We start from the raw sequence: 16,432 nt of genomic DNA, 5'->3' as shown, positions 1-16,432 counted from the left end.
TCCAGAGGGCGTGTCCAAATGCTACACAGCTCTCCGGTCCTTGATTGGCTCTTCCGTCGCCATGGAGAAATACGTTCTGTCGGCTGTTCTCTGATTGGACGACGAGTCCGCCCCTCTACTCTTATTGTAAACATTTTTTTGCGTGTCAAGGACCACGTGAATGATAGCTGATTGGCTGGCATTCATCCAAGCCTCGATTTGACCTGTGGGTCGTTTTCTTAAAACGGCAATGATATATTTTCTTATATCTGCTCAATGTGCAGCAGAATTTGACAGAGACGAGGGTGGTCAGTGTGTGTGTGTGTATATATAGTAGTGGTGGGTGTACAGTGAGGACGGTCAGTGTGTGTATAGTGGTGTGTGTGTGCAGTGAGGGCGGTCAGTGTGTGTATAGTGGTGTGTGTGTGCGCAGTGAGGGCAGTCAGTGTGTGTATAGTGGTGTGTGAGGGCGGTCAGTGTGTGTATAGTGGTGTGTGTGTGTGCAGTGAGGGCGGTCAGTGTGTGTATAGTGGTGTGTGAGGGCGGTCAGTGTGTGTATAGTGCTGTGTGTGTGTATAGTGGTGTGTGAGGGTGGTCAGTGTGTGTATAGTGGTGTGAGGGTGGTCAGTGTGTGTATAGTGGTGTGTGTGTGTGTGTGCAGTGAGGGCGGTCAGTGTGTGTATAGTGGGGTGTGTGTGTGTGTGCAGTGAGGGCGGTCAGTGTGTGTATAGTGGTGTGTGTGTGTGTGCAGTGAGGGCGGTCAGTGTGTGTATAGTGGTGTGTGTGCGCAGTGAGGGCAGTCAGTGTGTGTATAGTGGTGTGTGTGCGCAGTGAGGGCAGTCAGTGTGTGTATAGTGGTGTGTGTGCGCAGTGAGGGCAGTCAGTGTGTGTATAGTGGTGTGTGTGCGCAGTGAGGGCAGTCAGTGTGTGTATAGTGGTGTGTGAGGGCAGTCAGTGTGTGTATAGTGGTGTGTGAGGGCGGTCAGTGTGTGTATAGTGGTGTGTGTGAGGGCGGTCAGTGTGTGTATAGTGGTGTGTGTGTGTGCAGTGAGGGCGGTCAGTGTGTGTATAGTGGTGTGTGAGGGCGGTCAGTGTGTGTATAGTGGTGTGTGTGTGTATAGTGGTGTGTGAGGGTGGTCAGTGTGTGTATAGTGGTGTGAGGGTGGTCAGTGTGTGTATAGTGGTGTGTGTATAGTGGTGTGAGGGTGGTCAGTGTGTGTATAGTGGTGTGTGTGTGTGTGCAGTGAGGGCGGTCAGTGTGTGTATAGTGTGTTGTGTGTGTGTGCAGTGAGGGCGGTCAGTGTGTGTATAGTGTTGTGTGTGTGTGTGCAGTGAGGGCGGTCAGTGTGTGTATAGTGGTGTGTGTGTGTGTGTGCAGTGAGGGCGGTCAGTGTGTGTATAGTGGTGTGTGTGTGTGTGCAGTGAGGGCGGTCAGTGTGTGTATAGTGGTGTGTGTGTGTGTGCAGTGAGGGCGGTCAGTGTGTGTATAGTGGTGTGTGTGTGTGTGCAGTGAGGGCGGTCAGTGTGTGTATAGTGGTGTGTGTGCAGTGAGGGCGGTCAGTGTGTGTATAGTGGTGTGTGTGCAGTGAGGGCGGTCAGTGTGTGTATAGTGGTGTGTGTGTGCAGTGAGGGCGGTCAGTGTGTGTATAGTGGTGTGTGTGTGCAGTGAGGGCGGTCAGTGTGTGTATAGTGGTGTGTGTGTGCAGTGAGGGCGGTCAGTGTGTGTATAGTGGTGTGTGTGTGTGCAGTGAGGGCGGTCAGTGTGTGTATAGTGGTGTGTGTGTGCAGTGAGGGCGGTCAGTGTGTGTATAGTGTTGTGTGTGTGTGTGTGCAGTGAGGGCGGTCAGTGTGTGTATAGTGGTGTGTGTGTGTGTGTGCAGTGAGGGCGGTCAGTGTGTGTATAGTGGTGTGTGTGTGTGTGCAGTGAGGGCGGTCAGTGTGTGTATAATGGGGTGTGTGTGTGTGCAGTGAGGGCGGTCAGTGTGTGTATAGTGGGGTGTGTGTGTGTGCAGTGAGGGCGGTCAGTGTGTGTATAGTGGTGTGTGTGTGTGTGCAGTGAGGGCGGTCAGTGTGTGTATAGTGGTGTGTGTGCGCAGTGAGGGCAGTCAGTGTGTGTATAGTGGTGTGTGAGGGCGGTCAGTGTGTGTATAGTGGTGTGTGTGAGGGCGGTCAGTGTGTGTATAGTGGTGTGTGTGTGTGCAGTGAGGGCGGTCAGTGTGTGTATAGTGGTGTGTGTGTGTATAGTGGTGTGTGAGGGTGGTCAGTGTGTGTATAGTGGTGTGAGGGTGGTCAGTGTGTGTATAGTGGTGTGTGTGTGCAGTGAGGGCGGTCAGTGTGTGTATAGTGTTGTGTGTGTGTGTGCAGTGAGGGCGGTCAGTGTGTGTATAGTGGTGTGTGTGTGTGTGTGCAGTGAGGGCGGTCAGTGTGTGTATAGTGGTGTGTGTGTGTGCAGTGAGGGCGGTCAGTGTGTGTATAGTGGTGTGTGTGTGTGTGTGTGCAGTGAGGGCGGTCAGTGTGTGTATAGTGGTGTGTGTGTGTGTGTGCAGTGAGGGCGGTCAGTGTGTGTATAGTGGTGTGTGTGTGTGTGTGCAGTGAGGGCGGTCAGTGTGTGTATAGTGGTGTGTGTGTGTGTGTGCTGTGAGGGCGGTCAGTGTGTGTATAGTGGTGTGTGTGTGTGCAGTGAGGGCGGTCAGTGTGTGTATAGTGGTGTGTGTGTGTATAGTGGTGTGTGTGTGTGTGTGTGCAGTGAGGGCGGTCAGTGTGTGTATAGTGGTGTGTGTGTGTGTGTGCAGTGAGGGCGGTCAGTGTGTGTATAGTGGTGTGTGTGTGTGTGTGCAGTGAGGGCGGTCAGTGTGTGTATAGTGGTGTGTGTGTGTGTGTGTGCAGTGAGGGCGGTCAGTGTGTGTATAGTGGTGTGTGTGTGTGTGTGCAGTGAGGGCGGTCAGTGTGTGTATAGTGGTGTGTGTGTGCAGTGAGGGCGGTCAGTGTGTGTATAGTGGTGTGTGTGTGTGTGCAGTGAGGGCGGTCAGTGTGTGTATAGTGGTGTGTGTGTGTGCAGTGAGGGCGGTCAGTGTGTGTATAGTGGTGTGTGTGTGTGTGTGCAGTGAGGGCGGTCAGTGTGTGTATAGTGGTGTGTGTGCAGTGAGGGCGGTCAGTGTGTGTATAGTGGTGTGTGTGCAGTGAGGGCGGTCAGTGTGTGTATAGTGGTGTGTGTGTGTGTGCAGTGAGGGCGGTCAGTGTGTGTATAGTGGTGTGTGTGTGTGCAGTGAGGGCGGTCAGTGTGTGTATAGTGGTGTGTGTGTGCAGTGAGGGCGGTCAGTGTGTGTATAGTGTTGTGTGTGTGTGTGTGCAGTGAGGGCGGTCAGTGTGTGTATAGTGGTGTGTGTGTGTGTGTGTGTGTGTGCAGTGAGGGCGGTCAGTGTGTGTATAGTGGTGTGTGTGTGTGTGTGCAGTGAGGGCGGTCAGTGTGTGTATAATGGTGTGTGTGTGTGTGCAGTGAGGGCGGTCAGTGTGTGTATAGTGGTGTGTGTGTGCAGTGAGGGCGGTCAGTGTGTGTATAGTGGTGTGTGTGTGTGCAGTGAGGGCGGTCAGTGTGTGTATAGTGGTGTGTGTGTATAGTGGTGTGTGAGGGCGGTCAGTGTGTGTGTATATAGTAGTGGTGTGTGTACAGTGAGGACGGTCAGTGTGTGTATAGTGGTGTGTGTGTGTGTGCAGTGAGGGCGGTCAGTGTGTGTATAGTGGTGTGTGAGGGTGGTCAGTGTGTGTATAGTGGTGTGTGTGCAGTGAGGGCGGTCAGTGTGTGTATAGTGGTGAGTGAGGGCGGTCAGTGTGTGTATAGTGGTGTGTGTGTGCAGTGAGGGCGGTCAGTGTGTGTATAGTGGTGTGTGTGTGCAGTGAGGGCGGTCAGTGTGTGTATAGTGGTGTGTGAGGGCGGTCAGTGTGTGTACAGTGGTGTGTGTGTGCAGTGAGGGCGGTCAGTGTGTGTATAGTGGTGTGAGGGCGGTCAGTGTGTGTATAGTGGTGTGAGGGCGGTCAGTGTGTGTGTGTGTACAGTGAGGACGGTCAGTGTGTGTATAGTGGTGTGTGTGTGTGCAGTGAGGGCGGTCTGTGTGTGTATAGTGGTGTGTGTGTGCGCGCAGTGAGGGCGGTCAGTGTGTGTATAGTGGTGTGTGTGTGCGCAGTGAGGGCGGTCAGTGTGTGTATAGTGGTGTGTGTGTGTGTGTGCGCAGTGAGGGCGGTCAGTGTGTGTATAGTGGTGTGTGTGCGCGCAGTGAGGGCGGTCAGTGTGTGTATAGTGGTGTGTGTGTGCGCGCAGTGAGGGCGGTCAGTGTGTGTATAGTGGTGTGTGTGTGTGCGCGCAGTGAGGGCGGTCAGTGTGTGTATAGTGGTGTGTGTGTGCGCGCAGTGAGGGCGGTCAGTGTGTGTATAGTGGTGTGTGTGTGCGCGCAGTGAGGGCGGTCAGTGTGTGTATAGTGGTGTGTGTGAGGGCGGTCAGTGTGTGTATAGTGGTGTGTGTGTGCGCGCAGTGAGGGCGGTCAGTGTGTGTATAGTGGTGTGTGTGTGTGTGCGCGCAGTGAGGGCGGTCAGTGTGTGTATAGTGGTGTGTGTGCGCGCAGTGAGGGCGGTCAGTGTGTGTGTGTATAGTGGTGTGCGGGCGGTCAGTGTGTGTATAGTGGTGTGTGCGGGCGGTCAGTGTGTGTATAGTGGTGTGTGAGTGTGCAGTGAGGGTGGTCAGTGTGTGTATAGTGGTGTGTGAGGGTGGTCAGTGTGTGTATAGTGGTGTGTGCGCGCAGTGAGGGCGGTCAGTGTGTGTATAGTGGTGTGTGTGTGTGTGTGCGCGCAGTGAGGGCGGTCAGTGTGTGTATAGTGGTGTGTGTGTGCGCGCAGTGAGGGCGGTCAGTGTGTGTATAGTGGTGTGTGTGTGCGCGCAGTGAGGGCGGTCAGTGTGTGTGTGTATAGTGGTGTGCGGGCGGTCAGTGTGTGTATAGTGGTGTGTGCGGGCGGTCAGTGTGTGTATAGTGGTGTGTGAGTGTGCAGTGAGGGTGGTCAGTGTGTGTATAGTGGTGTGTGAGGGTGGTCAGTGTGTGTATAGTGGTGTGTGTGCGCAGTGAGGGCGGTCAGTGTGTGTATAGTGGTGTGTGAGGGCGGTCAGTGTGTGTATAGTGGTGTGTGAGGGCGGTCAGTGTGTGTATAGTGGTGTGTGTGCGCAGTGAGTTGGTCAGTGTGTGTATAGTGGTGTGTGTGCGCAGTGAGGGCGGTCAGTGTGTGTGTGTGTGTGTGTGTGTGTGTGTGTGTGTGTGCAGTAAGGGCGGTCAGTGTGTGTATAGTGGTGTGTGTGTGTGTGCGCAGTGAGGGCGGTCAGTGTGTGTATAGTGGTGTGTGTGCGCGCAGTGAGGGCGGTCAGTGTGTGTATAGTGGTGTGTGTGTGTGCAGTGAGGGCGGTCAGTGTGCGTATAGTGGTGTGTGTGTGCGCGCAGTGAGGGCGGTCAGTGTGTGTATAGTGGTGTGTGTGTGTGCAGTGAGGGCGGTCAGTGTGTGTATAGTGGTGTGTGTGCACGCAGTGAGGGCGGTCAGTGTGTGTGTATAGTGGTGTGTGAGGGCGGTCAGTGTGTGTATAGTGGTGTGTGAGGGCGGTCAGTGTGTGTATAGTGGTGTGTGAGGGCGGTCAGTGTGTGTATAGTGGTGTGTGTGTGCGCGCGCAGTGAGGGCGGTCAGTGTGTGTATAGTGGTGTGTGTGTGTGTGTGCGCGCAGTGAGGGCGGTCAGTGTGTGTATAGTGGTGTGTGTGTGCGCGCAGTGAGGGCGGTCAGTGTGTGTATAGTGGTGTGTGTGTGCGCGCAGTGAGGGCGGTCAGTGTGTGTGTGTATAGTGGTGTGAGGGCGGTCAGTGTGTGTATAGTGGTGTGTGCGGGCGGTCAGTGTGTGTATAGTGGTGTGCGCGCGCACAGTGAGGGCGGTCAGTGTGTGTATAGTGGTGTGTGAGGGTGGTTAGTGTGTGTATAGTGGTGTGTGTGTGTGTGCAGTGTGTGTATAGTGGTGTGTGTGCAGTGAGGGCAGTCAGTGTGTGTATAGTGGTGTGTGAGGGCGGTCAGTGTGTGTATAGTGGTGTGTGTGCAGTGAGGGCGGTCAGTGTGTGTATAGTGGTGTGTGAGGGCGGTCAGTGTGTGTATAGTGGTGTGTGTGTGCAGTGAGGGCGGTCAGTGTGTGTATAGTGGTGTGTGAGGGTGGTCAGTGTGTGTATAGTGGTGTGTGAGGGCGGTCAGTGTGTGTATAGTGGTGTGTGAGGGCGGTCAGTGTGTGTATAGTGGTGTGTGCGCGCAGTGAGGGCGGTCAGTGTGTGTATAGTGGTGTGTGTGCACGCAGTGAGGGCGGTCAGTGTGTGTGTATAGTGGTGTGTGAGGGCGGTCAGTGTGTGTATAGTGGTGTGTGAGGGCGGTCAGTGTGTGTATAGTGGTGTGTGAGGGCGGTCAGTGTGTGTATAGTGGTGTGTGCGCGCAGGGAGGGCGGTCAGTGTGTGTATAGTGGTGTGTGTGCACGCAGTGAGGGCGGTCAGTGTGTGTGTATAGTGGTGTGTGAGGGCGGTCAGTGTGTGTATAGTGGTGTGTGAGGGCGGTCAGTGTGTGTATAGTGGTGTGTGAGGGCGGTCAGTGTGTGTATAGTGGTGTGTGAGGGCGGTCAGTGTGTGTATAGTGGTGTGTGAGGGCGGTCAGTGTGTGTGTATAGTGGTGTGTGCGCAGTGAGGGCGGTCAGTGTGTGTATAGTGGTGTGTGCGCAGTGAGGGCGGTCAGTGTGTGTATAGTGGTGTGTGAGGGCGGTCAGTGTGTGTATAGTGGTGTGTGAGGGCGGTCAGTGTGTGTATAGTGGTGTGTGTGCACGCAGTGAGGGCGGTTAGTGTGTGTATAGTGGTGTGTGAGGGCGGTCAGTGTGTGTATAGTGGTGTGTGAGGGCGGTCAGTGTGTGTATAGTGGTGTGTGTGCACGCAGTGAGGGCGGTCAGTGTGTGTGTATAGTGGTGTGTGAGGGCGGTCAGTGTGTGTATAGTGGTGTGTGAGGGCGGTCAGTGTGTGTATGGTGGTGTGTGTGCGCAGTGAGGGCGGTCAGTGTGTGTATAGTGGTGTGTGAGGGCGGTCAGTGTGTGTATAGTGGTGTGTGAGGGCGGTCAGTGTGTGTATAGTGGTGTGTGAGGGCGGTCAGTGTGTGTATAGTGGTGTGTGAGGGCGGTCAGTGTGTGTATAGTGGTGTGTGAGGGCGGTCAGTGTGTGTATGGTGGTGTGTGAGGGCGGTCAGTGTGTGTATGGTGGTGTGTGTGTGTGCGCAGTGAGGGCGGTCAGTGTGTGTATAGTGGTGTGTGAGGGCGGTCAGTGTGTGTGTGCGCAGTGAGGGCGGTCAGTGTATGTATAGTGGTGTGTGTGTGTGCGCAGTGAGGGCGGTCAGTGTGTGTATAGTGGTGTGTGTGTGTGCGCAGTGAGGGCGGTCAGTGTGTGTATAGTGGTGTGTGTGTGCGCAGTGAGGGCGGTCAGTGTGTGTATAGTGGTGTGTGTGTGTGCGCAGTGAGGGCGGTCAGTGTGTGTATAGTGGTGTGTGTGTGCGTGTGCGCAGTGAGGGCGGTCAGTGTGTGTATAGTGGTGTGTGTGTGTACAGTGAGGGCGGTCAGTGTGTGTATAGTGGTGTGTGTGCGCAGTGAGGGCGGACAGTGTGCGTATAGTGGTGTGTGTGTGCGCAGTGAGGGCGGACAGTGTGTGTATAGTGGTGTGTGTGCGCAGTGAGGGTGGACAGTGTGTGTATAGTGGTGTGTGTGCGCAGTGAGGGTGGTCAGTGTGTGTATAGTGGTGTGTGTGCGCAGTGAGGGCGGTCAGTGTGTGTGTGTGTGCGCAGTGAGGGCGGTCAGTGTGTGTATAGTGGTGTGTGCGCAGTGAGGGCGGTCAGTGTGTGTATAGTGGTGTGTGAGGGCGGTCAGTGTGTGTATAGTGGTGTGTGAGGGCGGTCAGTGTGTGTATAGTGGTGTGTGAGGGCGGTCAGTGTGTGTATAGTGGTGTGTGAGGGCGGTCAGTGTGTGTATAGTGGTGTGTGAGGGCGGTCAGTGTGTGTATAGTGGTGTGTGAGGGCGGTCAGTGTGTGTATAGTGGTGTGTGAGGGCGGTCAGTGTGTGTATAGTGGTGTGTGAGGGCGGTCAGTGTGTGTATGGTGGTGTGTGAGGGCGGTCAGTGTGTGTATGGTGGTGTGTGTGTGTGTGCGCAGTGAGGGCGGTCAGTGTGTGTATAGTGGTGTGTGAGGGCGGTCAGTGTGTGTGTGTGTGTGTGTGCGCAGTGAGGGCGGTCAGTGTATGTATAGTGGTGTGTGTGTGTGCGCAGTGAGGGCGGTCAGTGTGTGTATAGTGGTGTGTGTGTGCGAAGTGAGGGCGGTCAGTGTGTGTATAGTGGTGTGTGTGTGCGCAGTGAGGGCGGTCAGTGTGTGTATAGTGGTGTGTGTGTGTGCGCAGTGAGGGCGGTCAGTGTGTGTATAGTGGTGTGTGTGTGCGCAGTGAGGGTGGTCAGTGTGTGTGTGTGTGTGCGCAGTGAGGGCGGTCAGTGTGTGTATAGTGGTGTGTGTGTGTACAGTGAGGGCGGTCAGTGTGTGTATAGTGGTGTGTGTGCGCAGTGAGGGCGGACAGTGTGCGTATAGTGGTGTGTGTGTGCGCAGTGAGGGCGGACAGTGTGTGTATAGTGGTGTGTGTGCGCAGTGAGGGTGGTCAGTGTGTGTATAGTGGTGTGTGTGCCCAGTGAGGGCGGTCAGTGTGTGTGTGTGTGCGCAGTGAGGGCGGTCAGTGTGTGTATAGTGGTGTGTGCGCAGTGAGGGCGGTCAGTGTGTGTATAGTGGTGTGTGTGTACAGTGAGGGCGGTCAGTGTGTGTATAGTGGTGTGTGTGCGCAGTGAGGGCGGACAGTGTGCGTATAGTGGTGTGTGTGTGCGCAGTGAGGGCGGACAGTGTGTGTATAGTGGTGTGTGTGTGCGCAGTGAGGGCGGTCAGTGTGTGTATAGTGGTGTGTGTGTGCGCAGTGAGGGCGGACAGTGTGTGTATAGTGGTGTGTGTGTGCGCAGTGAGGGCGGACAGTGTGTGTATAGTGGTGTGTGTGTGCGCAGTGAGGGCGGACAGTGTGTGTATAGTGGTGTGTGTGTGCGCAGTGAGGGCGGTCAGTGTGTGTATAGTGGTGTGTGTGTGCGCAGTGAGGGCGGACAGTGTGTGTATAGTGGTGTGTGTGTGCGCAGTGAGGGCGGACAGTGTGTGTATAGTGGTGTGTGTGTGCGCAGTGAGGGCGGTCAGTGTGTGTATAGTGGTGTGTGTGTGCGCAGTGAGGGCGGTCAGTGTGTGTATAGTGGTGTGTGCGGGCGGTCAGTGTGTGTATAGTGGTGTGTGCGCGCAGTGAGGGCGGTCAGTGTGTGTATAGTGGTGTGTGTGTGCGCGCAGTGAGGGCGGTCAGTGTGTGTGTGTATAGTGGTGTGAGGGCGGTCAGTGTGTGTATAGTGGTGTGTGAGGGCGGTCAGTGTGTGTATAGTGGTGTGAGGGCGGTCAGTGTGTGTATAGTGGTGAGTGAGGGCGATCAGTGTGTGTATAGTGGTGTGTGAGGGCGGTCAGTGTGTGTATAGTGGTGTGTGAGGGCGGTCAGTGTGTGTATAGTGGTGTGTGAGGGCGGTCAGTGTGTGTATAGTGGTGTGTGTGCGCAGGGAGGGCGGTCAGTGTGTGTGTGCAGTGGTGTGTTTGCAATGAGGGTGGTCAGTGTGTGCACAGTGAGGGCGGTCAGTGTTAGCCCTAAGGCTCGGGCGACTAATGTCGCTGGCCGGGTGACCAAAGAACTGTGCAACTTGTCGTTATGCAACTACTTTAGAGCTGTGATTTTACCGTCAATTCCTCATCCTTGGGCCATTATTATTTGGTCATTGATGGGAGCGACTCTACTTAGCTCCGGTAGTCCAGGTTGCCCCTTTCAGGCTGAGGCTACAGACGATTTTGGCTGCGGACACATGACCAAAGAGCGCTAGGAATGGCTGCTACATCGCATCGTTCCGGCCCCGAGGGAACTGTGACAAAGTAGAAGAAAAGAAAGAGAGCTGACGCGGTTGGACTTCTCGTGACTGACTTGTCAGGGTAGCAGTCACATGCTGGCTGCAGCCAGTCAGTCACCACAACAGAGTCCACCCTGACAGAACATTGATGAGCTGCAGCCGAGGGGCCACTTGTTTATTTTAATTACGGTCCTGAATGTCCAGTTATGGACAATCCCTTTAAAACCCATGAAGGGGCCTGAGCACCAGCTGCGGCCCCCCACATCCATGTGCACCACAATATTTACTATGCCAGTGTAAACAGTGAAGGGGACGATCGGGGGGTCCGATCAGAAATGAATGGCTCGGGCTGGGGTCAGAGGGGCCGTACGTCAGTGTGTATCCAAGACAAATTCTGAACTTATAAATTAATATTTGGCTTGTGTCGCCATTTGTCCCAGATCCATAATTTTTTTTTACGTTTTTCTACCAATGGAGCTGTGTGACGACTTTTTTCTAGGGCAGGTAAAATCACTTTTTTTTTGCGTTTTTTTGTGATAAGCTCACAACCACCCCCCAACCCCCTCAGATGGCAATTTTTGATATTTTTTTCTATTTTCCTCTATGATATGGGTTAAACAATTTTACATTTTCATAGATCAGACTTTTTTTTTTTTTTTTTTTTTACACTTTCTTATGGCTGCTTTTACATTTCTTTTAAACTGGGGGGAGGGGGATTTTGAATTTTTGCTTTTTTGGGGGTTTAATTTCAAAAAATTTGAAAAATTTTCAGTTTTTACGCTCTGTTCTAGGAGTATTCAGTGATAATGTGATGTTATAGGGGCGGATCTGACTGCACACATTTTTTAATTTTTTACTTAGTGTATAAAGCTTTGGTGCACACATCAGACTAATGTCGGCCGAATGCGCAGATATCGACAGGTTCAGCTGAATATCTAAGACGGCTTAACATGTATTGGAGAGGATGTTGATTGGAAATGTCAGATTTTGGATGGCTGATCTCATTGTTCTCCCATAGACACAACGGCCGGCAGCTTTCTCATAGTGATAACAGGAGAGCTTGGCAAAGCGAGGGCTCCCGTGTGCGGGCGCGGCCGAGCGAGGGCTCCCGTGTGCGGGCAAGTTGGCTGTCGGACAAACAATCGGCTGAAGCATCATTCATCCAACAGATATCTAATGTGTATGGAGGCCTATAGTCAGAGAGCTGACAAACAGTATGCCACAACCGCCACCACAGGGGACCCTCATTCTCCACACATGGGGGCTCCTGTGGTCACATGAATATCTAAGGTGGGAAAACTCATTATGACAAGTCTCGGCAATTGCCCATTGGATTTGGAAGGGCAGCAGGACTATGGTAAGAAATGACTAAGCTTGTCAAACCAAGGCTGGGGTCGGCCATTGGGAGGCCGTGCACCAAGAACTGGCTCTGGTTAGAAAAGTATTCAATGAATCAAAAGCATTAACAGCAGCACAAAGTATTTAATCTAACCCAGTAATGTCCACAAGGCCATGTTTTGTTTCACTTCATCGAAAACACAGTTATTCTCCCGGGACAACATTAGAGAGTCTGAAAGAAGAGGACAAAATCCTTAACATATAAAAATTCAGTATTGCTACAGCAGAAATCAGGGAGAAGATTATGAGTTCTTGGTAAAACAAACGAGTCCAAGTCTTCCAACATCTTCCGATCCTAAGGTCTAGGGGGTATCGTTACTTTGTAAAGTCTCAGAACTACAGTAGTCAAGAAAGCTAAAAACCCACGTCTATAAAAAGGAAGTCCAACCGGCTGGGTATTAGTGCAAATTAGCCAAAAGGAACGTAAAACTCAAGAGAGTCCGATCTTGTCCGCGAGTCTCTAACCCATCATAATATTCATGTCAGGTGCCAGAGACTCCAGGACGTTGTGTGCAGCAATATTCATCTCCACCGCTCCGGCCTCCAAGACGTTCTGTGCGGTGGTCTTCCCGTGCTGCTCCTTCAGGTGACGCCTTATGGCGGGCTTGTGGGCAAATCGCACATCACAGTAAGAACAGCGGTACGGCCTCTCCCCGCTGTGCAGGTTTAGGTGGTCGTGGAGAGTGGACTTTTGAGTAAAGCATTTGCCACATATATTGCAGGTGTGGGACTTTACGCCCCTGTGCACGTTCATGTGTCTGTTCAGGTTACTGCTGTGGTTGAACTGCTTCCCGCAACGTGGACACATAAAGACAAAGTGTTGCGCCCGCATGTGAAAGACCAGTTTCTCCACTCCTTGGAAAGTCTCTTCACATTTAGTACATCTCAACAGTCGTCTGTTGCCAAACCTGGCATCACCGATGACCATCGCGCCAAGAGATGATGGGCCTCCCGGGGGACCAAGAGAACTTCTAGAATTGCCATCAATTACGACACTACTTTGGCATCCACCAACTCCTCCATCGAGGATCTCGTCCTCTTCTTCATGATAGCTGCTGGGGATAATCAGTACCCCCTCACCACCTTCCACCTCGTCACTGTAGATGGCCTTCATGACTTCTTGTTGAACGGCTCCATCCACAGTCTCTCCCTCTACTGTAGAATTGACCAAAGCCTCTTCTGGTTGTGCTACCAAACTACGTTCGTCTCTTCCATTCCTCCAAGATCGTACCGCCTTTCCTCCTGCTCCACCACCAGCCCCGGCTTCTACTTTCACAATACAAAGATCAGCAGGAGATTCTTCTTCCTCTTCCTCATCGTCTTCTTCATCTTCAGCCATCATCAACATCTCCTCCTCGCTCTCGTCTGCTTTCATAGGCTTGGAGTTCTCAGCTGGACGAAGTGGGCGGATTGTACTTGTAGTGGTCGTTGAGGTGGCGCCACGTGATGCCATGCTTTTCGGGTCCCTCAGACCTATCTGAGGATCAATAAACTGCGTCAGAGCCTGGCGACACTTTTCCACGACGTGTTCCATCTGCAAATAGCTGGCCGCCGTTAAGTAGTTCACAATATCCCTGACTGAGAATTCCAGGAGTCCAGTGTAACAAGACTGTAGAAGGTCCCACACCACCCTCGGTCCATGCATGAGGGAAACTTGGAGTTCAGAACCAGGATTTAGAAGGAACTGATCTCTAAGGAAAGGGGAGCAGGCAGCCAGCACCACACGGTGGCCTCGGAATTTGAGTCCATCAGCGAGAACGGTCACGTCGCAGAAGCGTTCCTCAGTCCTCAGCTGGTTCATGCTACGCAGCGTCGCCGCTTCGTGCCCTGGGAGTTGGAAACGAAGGACATCGTAGGCGGACGTCATCTTTGATAAGAATAGTAGAGCTTGGGGTGTTGGAGAATGTCCCTCAGTTTTAGACCAGAACTTTTAATTTCAGGTTTTTGGATTTTCTTTTCAAGTGATGAAAAAAAATAAAAAAAGTAAAAAGAAAAATGAAGGTCACATGTAGATCTTGTCTAGTTCACCCTAAGTGGTCTAATGAATTCCTTCCTCCGGTTTGGACATATCAGGATCCCTGTAAAGAAACAGAGAAACAATGAACAGAATGAATCGACTTAGCAGGACACCGTAAGGGTCAGACCATAAGGGGCGACTGGCAGTGCATGACCGAAATTTGGCCCACCCACCAATAGATATAAGATTTTGGGCAGAGCTTTCGCGGCGTGCGACCAGTCCTCTGTCATCTCAACTATAGACTTTTTTCACATGTCTGAATTTCTGAATCGTGGAAGGACAGCAATTTCCGGACCAGTAGGAGGACTTCGGTCCCAAACTCAGTCTCCTGTTAAGTCTGTTGAGTTTGGACTGGTCCTGAAATTGCGGTCTGTAGAGGGACCGTGAAAATGGCTTTAGAGTATGGAGATCCTAAGACATCTGTAGTGAGACGGATTAGTCTTGGACAATCGAATCTAGCAGGAGACACCTTTAGCTTTCTTTTCCGTGCCAAAGGAAAGGGAGGCAGACACAAAAATATCCTGTTCTCACCTGATACCCCGTCCTAAAGCCATTCATATTTAGTCAGAGTAAGACTGAGTCAAAGGCTTCATTCACACATCAGTGTCTCTGGTACATGTGGTGACAGTTTTCACACAAAGACACATTCAACGGGTCTGTGCACATGTCAGTGCATTTCCATGGACCGTGTGTCCATGGGCAAAACACTCTGACATGTCCGTCTTTTTGCACGCCGCACAAGTCACAAAACGTCCCACACACGTGCACACAGATAACATCTATGTGACACGTATCAGCACCTGGGAATCAGCGGTACAGTTTGCGCTGTTCCCAAGCGCCGGGCACTGAAGGAATCTCATCATTGTCCCCCGCTTGCACTGCGATCAGCGTTATCAAGGGACAATGTTCAGCCGCCGTTGTCTACATAGAGTATAAAATTAAGAATAAAATAAAAAATACATTATACTTAACTTTACACCTAATTCCCTGAAGCCATTGTCCCCTGTAAACAAACCAAAAATAAAAAAAAAAACAATATCCCTCACCTGTCCAAAGATTAAATAATCCAGTGTCCCACACCGTAATCCGTCTGACCGACATTTCTTCATCAGCGTGAGCGGTGGCTTGAGGCGACTGCAATTGGTGAGGAGAATGACTCGCTGCAGCAAGCCCCTGAACTGTGCAGAGCTCACTGAGTGACAGGACACTGCTCAGTGAGCTCATCAGTCCCCCCCTGCCCCTCAGCGTGTGCGGTCGCCTCAAGCCACTGCACACGTTGATGAAGAAATGTCAGTCAGATGGATTACAGCATGGACACTGGATTATTTCATCTTCGGACAGGTGAGCGATATTGTTGTTTTTTTATTTTTGGTTTGTTTACAGGGGTAATAACTTCACGTGTAAAGGTGAGTATAATGAGGTTTTTTTTTATTGTATTCTTAGTTTTACACTTGTTGGAGACAGCAGAGGCAGAATACTGCTCTCAACATTGTCCCTTGCTCGGGCTGATTGCAGCCCCAGCAGGGGACAATGATGACAGATGCCTCCGGCACCTGGGAACAGCGTGAACTGTACTGCCGATTCCCAGGCGCCGGTACGTGTGATACTGATGCGGCACACGTATGCCACACAGGTACACACTAACACGGATATCTCCGGTACTGGAAACATCAGGACATGTGAAAGAGCCCTAATGCTGGGGCTAGACGGTGAGTGGGGTCGCATTGCAACCCCGAGGGTACTGCCACAAGACAGTAGCAAAAAACGCAGATGAGACTGAACTATATGCAACTTGCTTGTCACAGTTCCAATACCCTCGCCATTCTATAGTACAGTAATCACATAGTATAGGGAGCGCTGTACATCCCCAACAAGCTTTATGCCACCACTGCTAGTGCCAATGTCATAGCCATCATGTGTGTTGTGCAATTCCACCGGGAGCACTATCTCCCAGAGTCATATCCCAATAATGGGAAGGGGCTACACAGAGATGAGGCATGGTGTCAGCGGTCGCACCGCTGCCCCCCTGCGCCCAGAATCCAAACCCGCTGGATTTTTTTTTTTTTTATCTCAGTGCCAACGTCTGACCCGCGCACAAGTTGTTTTTTTTCCCCAAAAATATAAAATAATCACGTCACGGAAAACAGCAGGACTCGCCTGATACTTGATGTCACCTGGATTGTGCGACTTCTTTAGAGAACGTTACTCCTGCCGGCACCGTCACATCCAGTCCAAACACCGTTCTGTGCACATTATGGGCGCAGATGTGGCCGGACCTGGTGCCAGGAGGCGTCAGAAGTCGCCCAGGTGAAAGTATAAGACATAATAATCCTAAAAAGCCGCAGCTGAATCTGCAGAACATTGCACCAAGCACCTGGGGAACAGCAGTGAAGGGGTTAAGAAGGCAGGGTGACCTCTGATTGGTGCATGGATTAAAAGGTCGATCTTATGCAAATGATAAAGTTGCAGGAAGCCCCCCCTCTCCTCCCCCGGTCCTCAGTGCTCTGCACCCCTGCACTCGTCCTCATCTGTCCCCCCACTTTCATTTAAAGGCACATTACCTGGCCACACTGCAGCCTGGCCGGACTCTGCCCTCCTCTTCCTGTTCCTCTTCTTTCTTCCCTGACACCCCTCCCCAGACCCGTGCATGCTATTTAAAGGGGCACTGCTGCTTTCTGCCAAAATACACAGCAGCTTTACTCTGCTCACCCTCTGCCTGTGTGCTGCAGTGTGACCAGCAGGGGGCAGTGTGACCCCCAGCAATGTGCAGCTGCAGCAGAGTGTGCACAGGGGGCAGTATGATGGCCCCCTGATAATAGTGTGACCCAGGAGTGATTACTGAGACCCCAAATACTAATGATGTAATAATCTGTGCACAAAAGGGGAGACGAGCGGCTGTAGGCACACCGGGCGCCGCTTATCTCCACGGAAGACAACTTATCATTTACTTGTTTTATCAATGGTGACATACCCATAATGCATCAGAAATGACAACTGCTAA

The 16,432-nt window shown here is 52.2% G+C and overlaps 1 protein-coding gene across 1 annotated transcript; it reads right to left on the bottom strand.

The window, feature by feature from the left end:
• Positions 1–11,497: 11,497 nt before the first annotated feature.
• ZBTB12 (zinc finger and BTB domain containing 12) lies at positions 11,498–16,131 on the bottom strand. Its single transcript, XM_073638031.1, has 2 exons — positions 15,993–16,131; positions 11,498–13,492 (listed from the first exon to the last, which is right to left on the bottom strand). The coding sequence occupies exon 2, from the start codon at positions 13,279–13,281 to the stop codon at positions 11,875–11,877; it is 1,407 nt and encodes a 468-aa protein (XP_073494132.1). The 5' UTR covers positions 13,282–13,492; positions 15,993–16,131; the 3' UTR covers positions 11,498–11,874.
• Between the last annotated feature and the right edge of the window lie 301 nt (positions 16,132–16,432).

This window comes from Phyllobates terribilis, unplaced genomic scaffold, assembly GCF_046119375.1.
Source record: "Phyllobates terribilis strain yellow unplaced genomic scaffold, ASM4611937v1 Scaffold_7__3_contigs__length_470593459, whole genome shotgun sequence".
NCBI lineage: Eukaryota > Metazoa > Chordata > Amphibia > Anura > Dendrobatidae > Phyllobates > Phyllobates terribilis.
The sequence above is the reverse complement of the archived record's forward strand: the minus strand, read 5'-3'. Positions and strand labels throughout refer to the sequence as shown.

What these genes read in the sequence shown, in the direction of transcription:
- ZBTB12 (XM_073638031.1), bottom strand. Translation starts at nt 13,281, where the DNA reads ATGACGTCCGCCTACGATGTCCTTCGTTTCCAACTCCCAGGGCACGAA.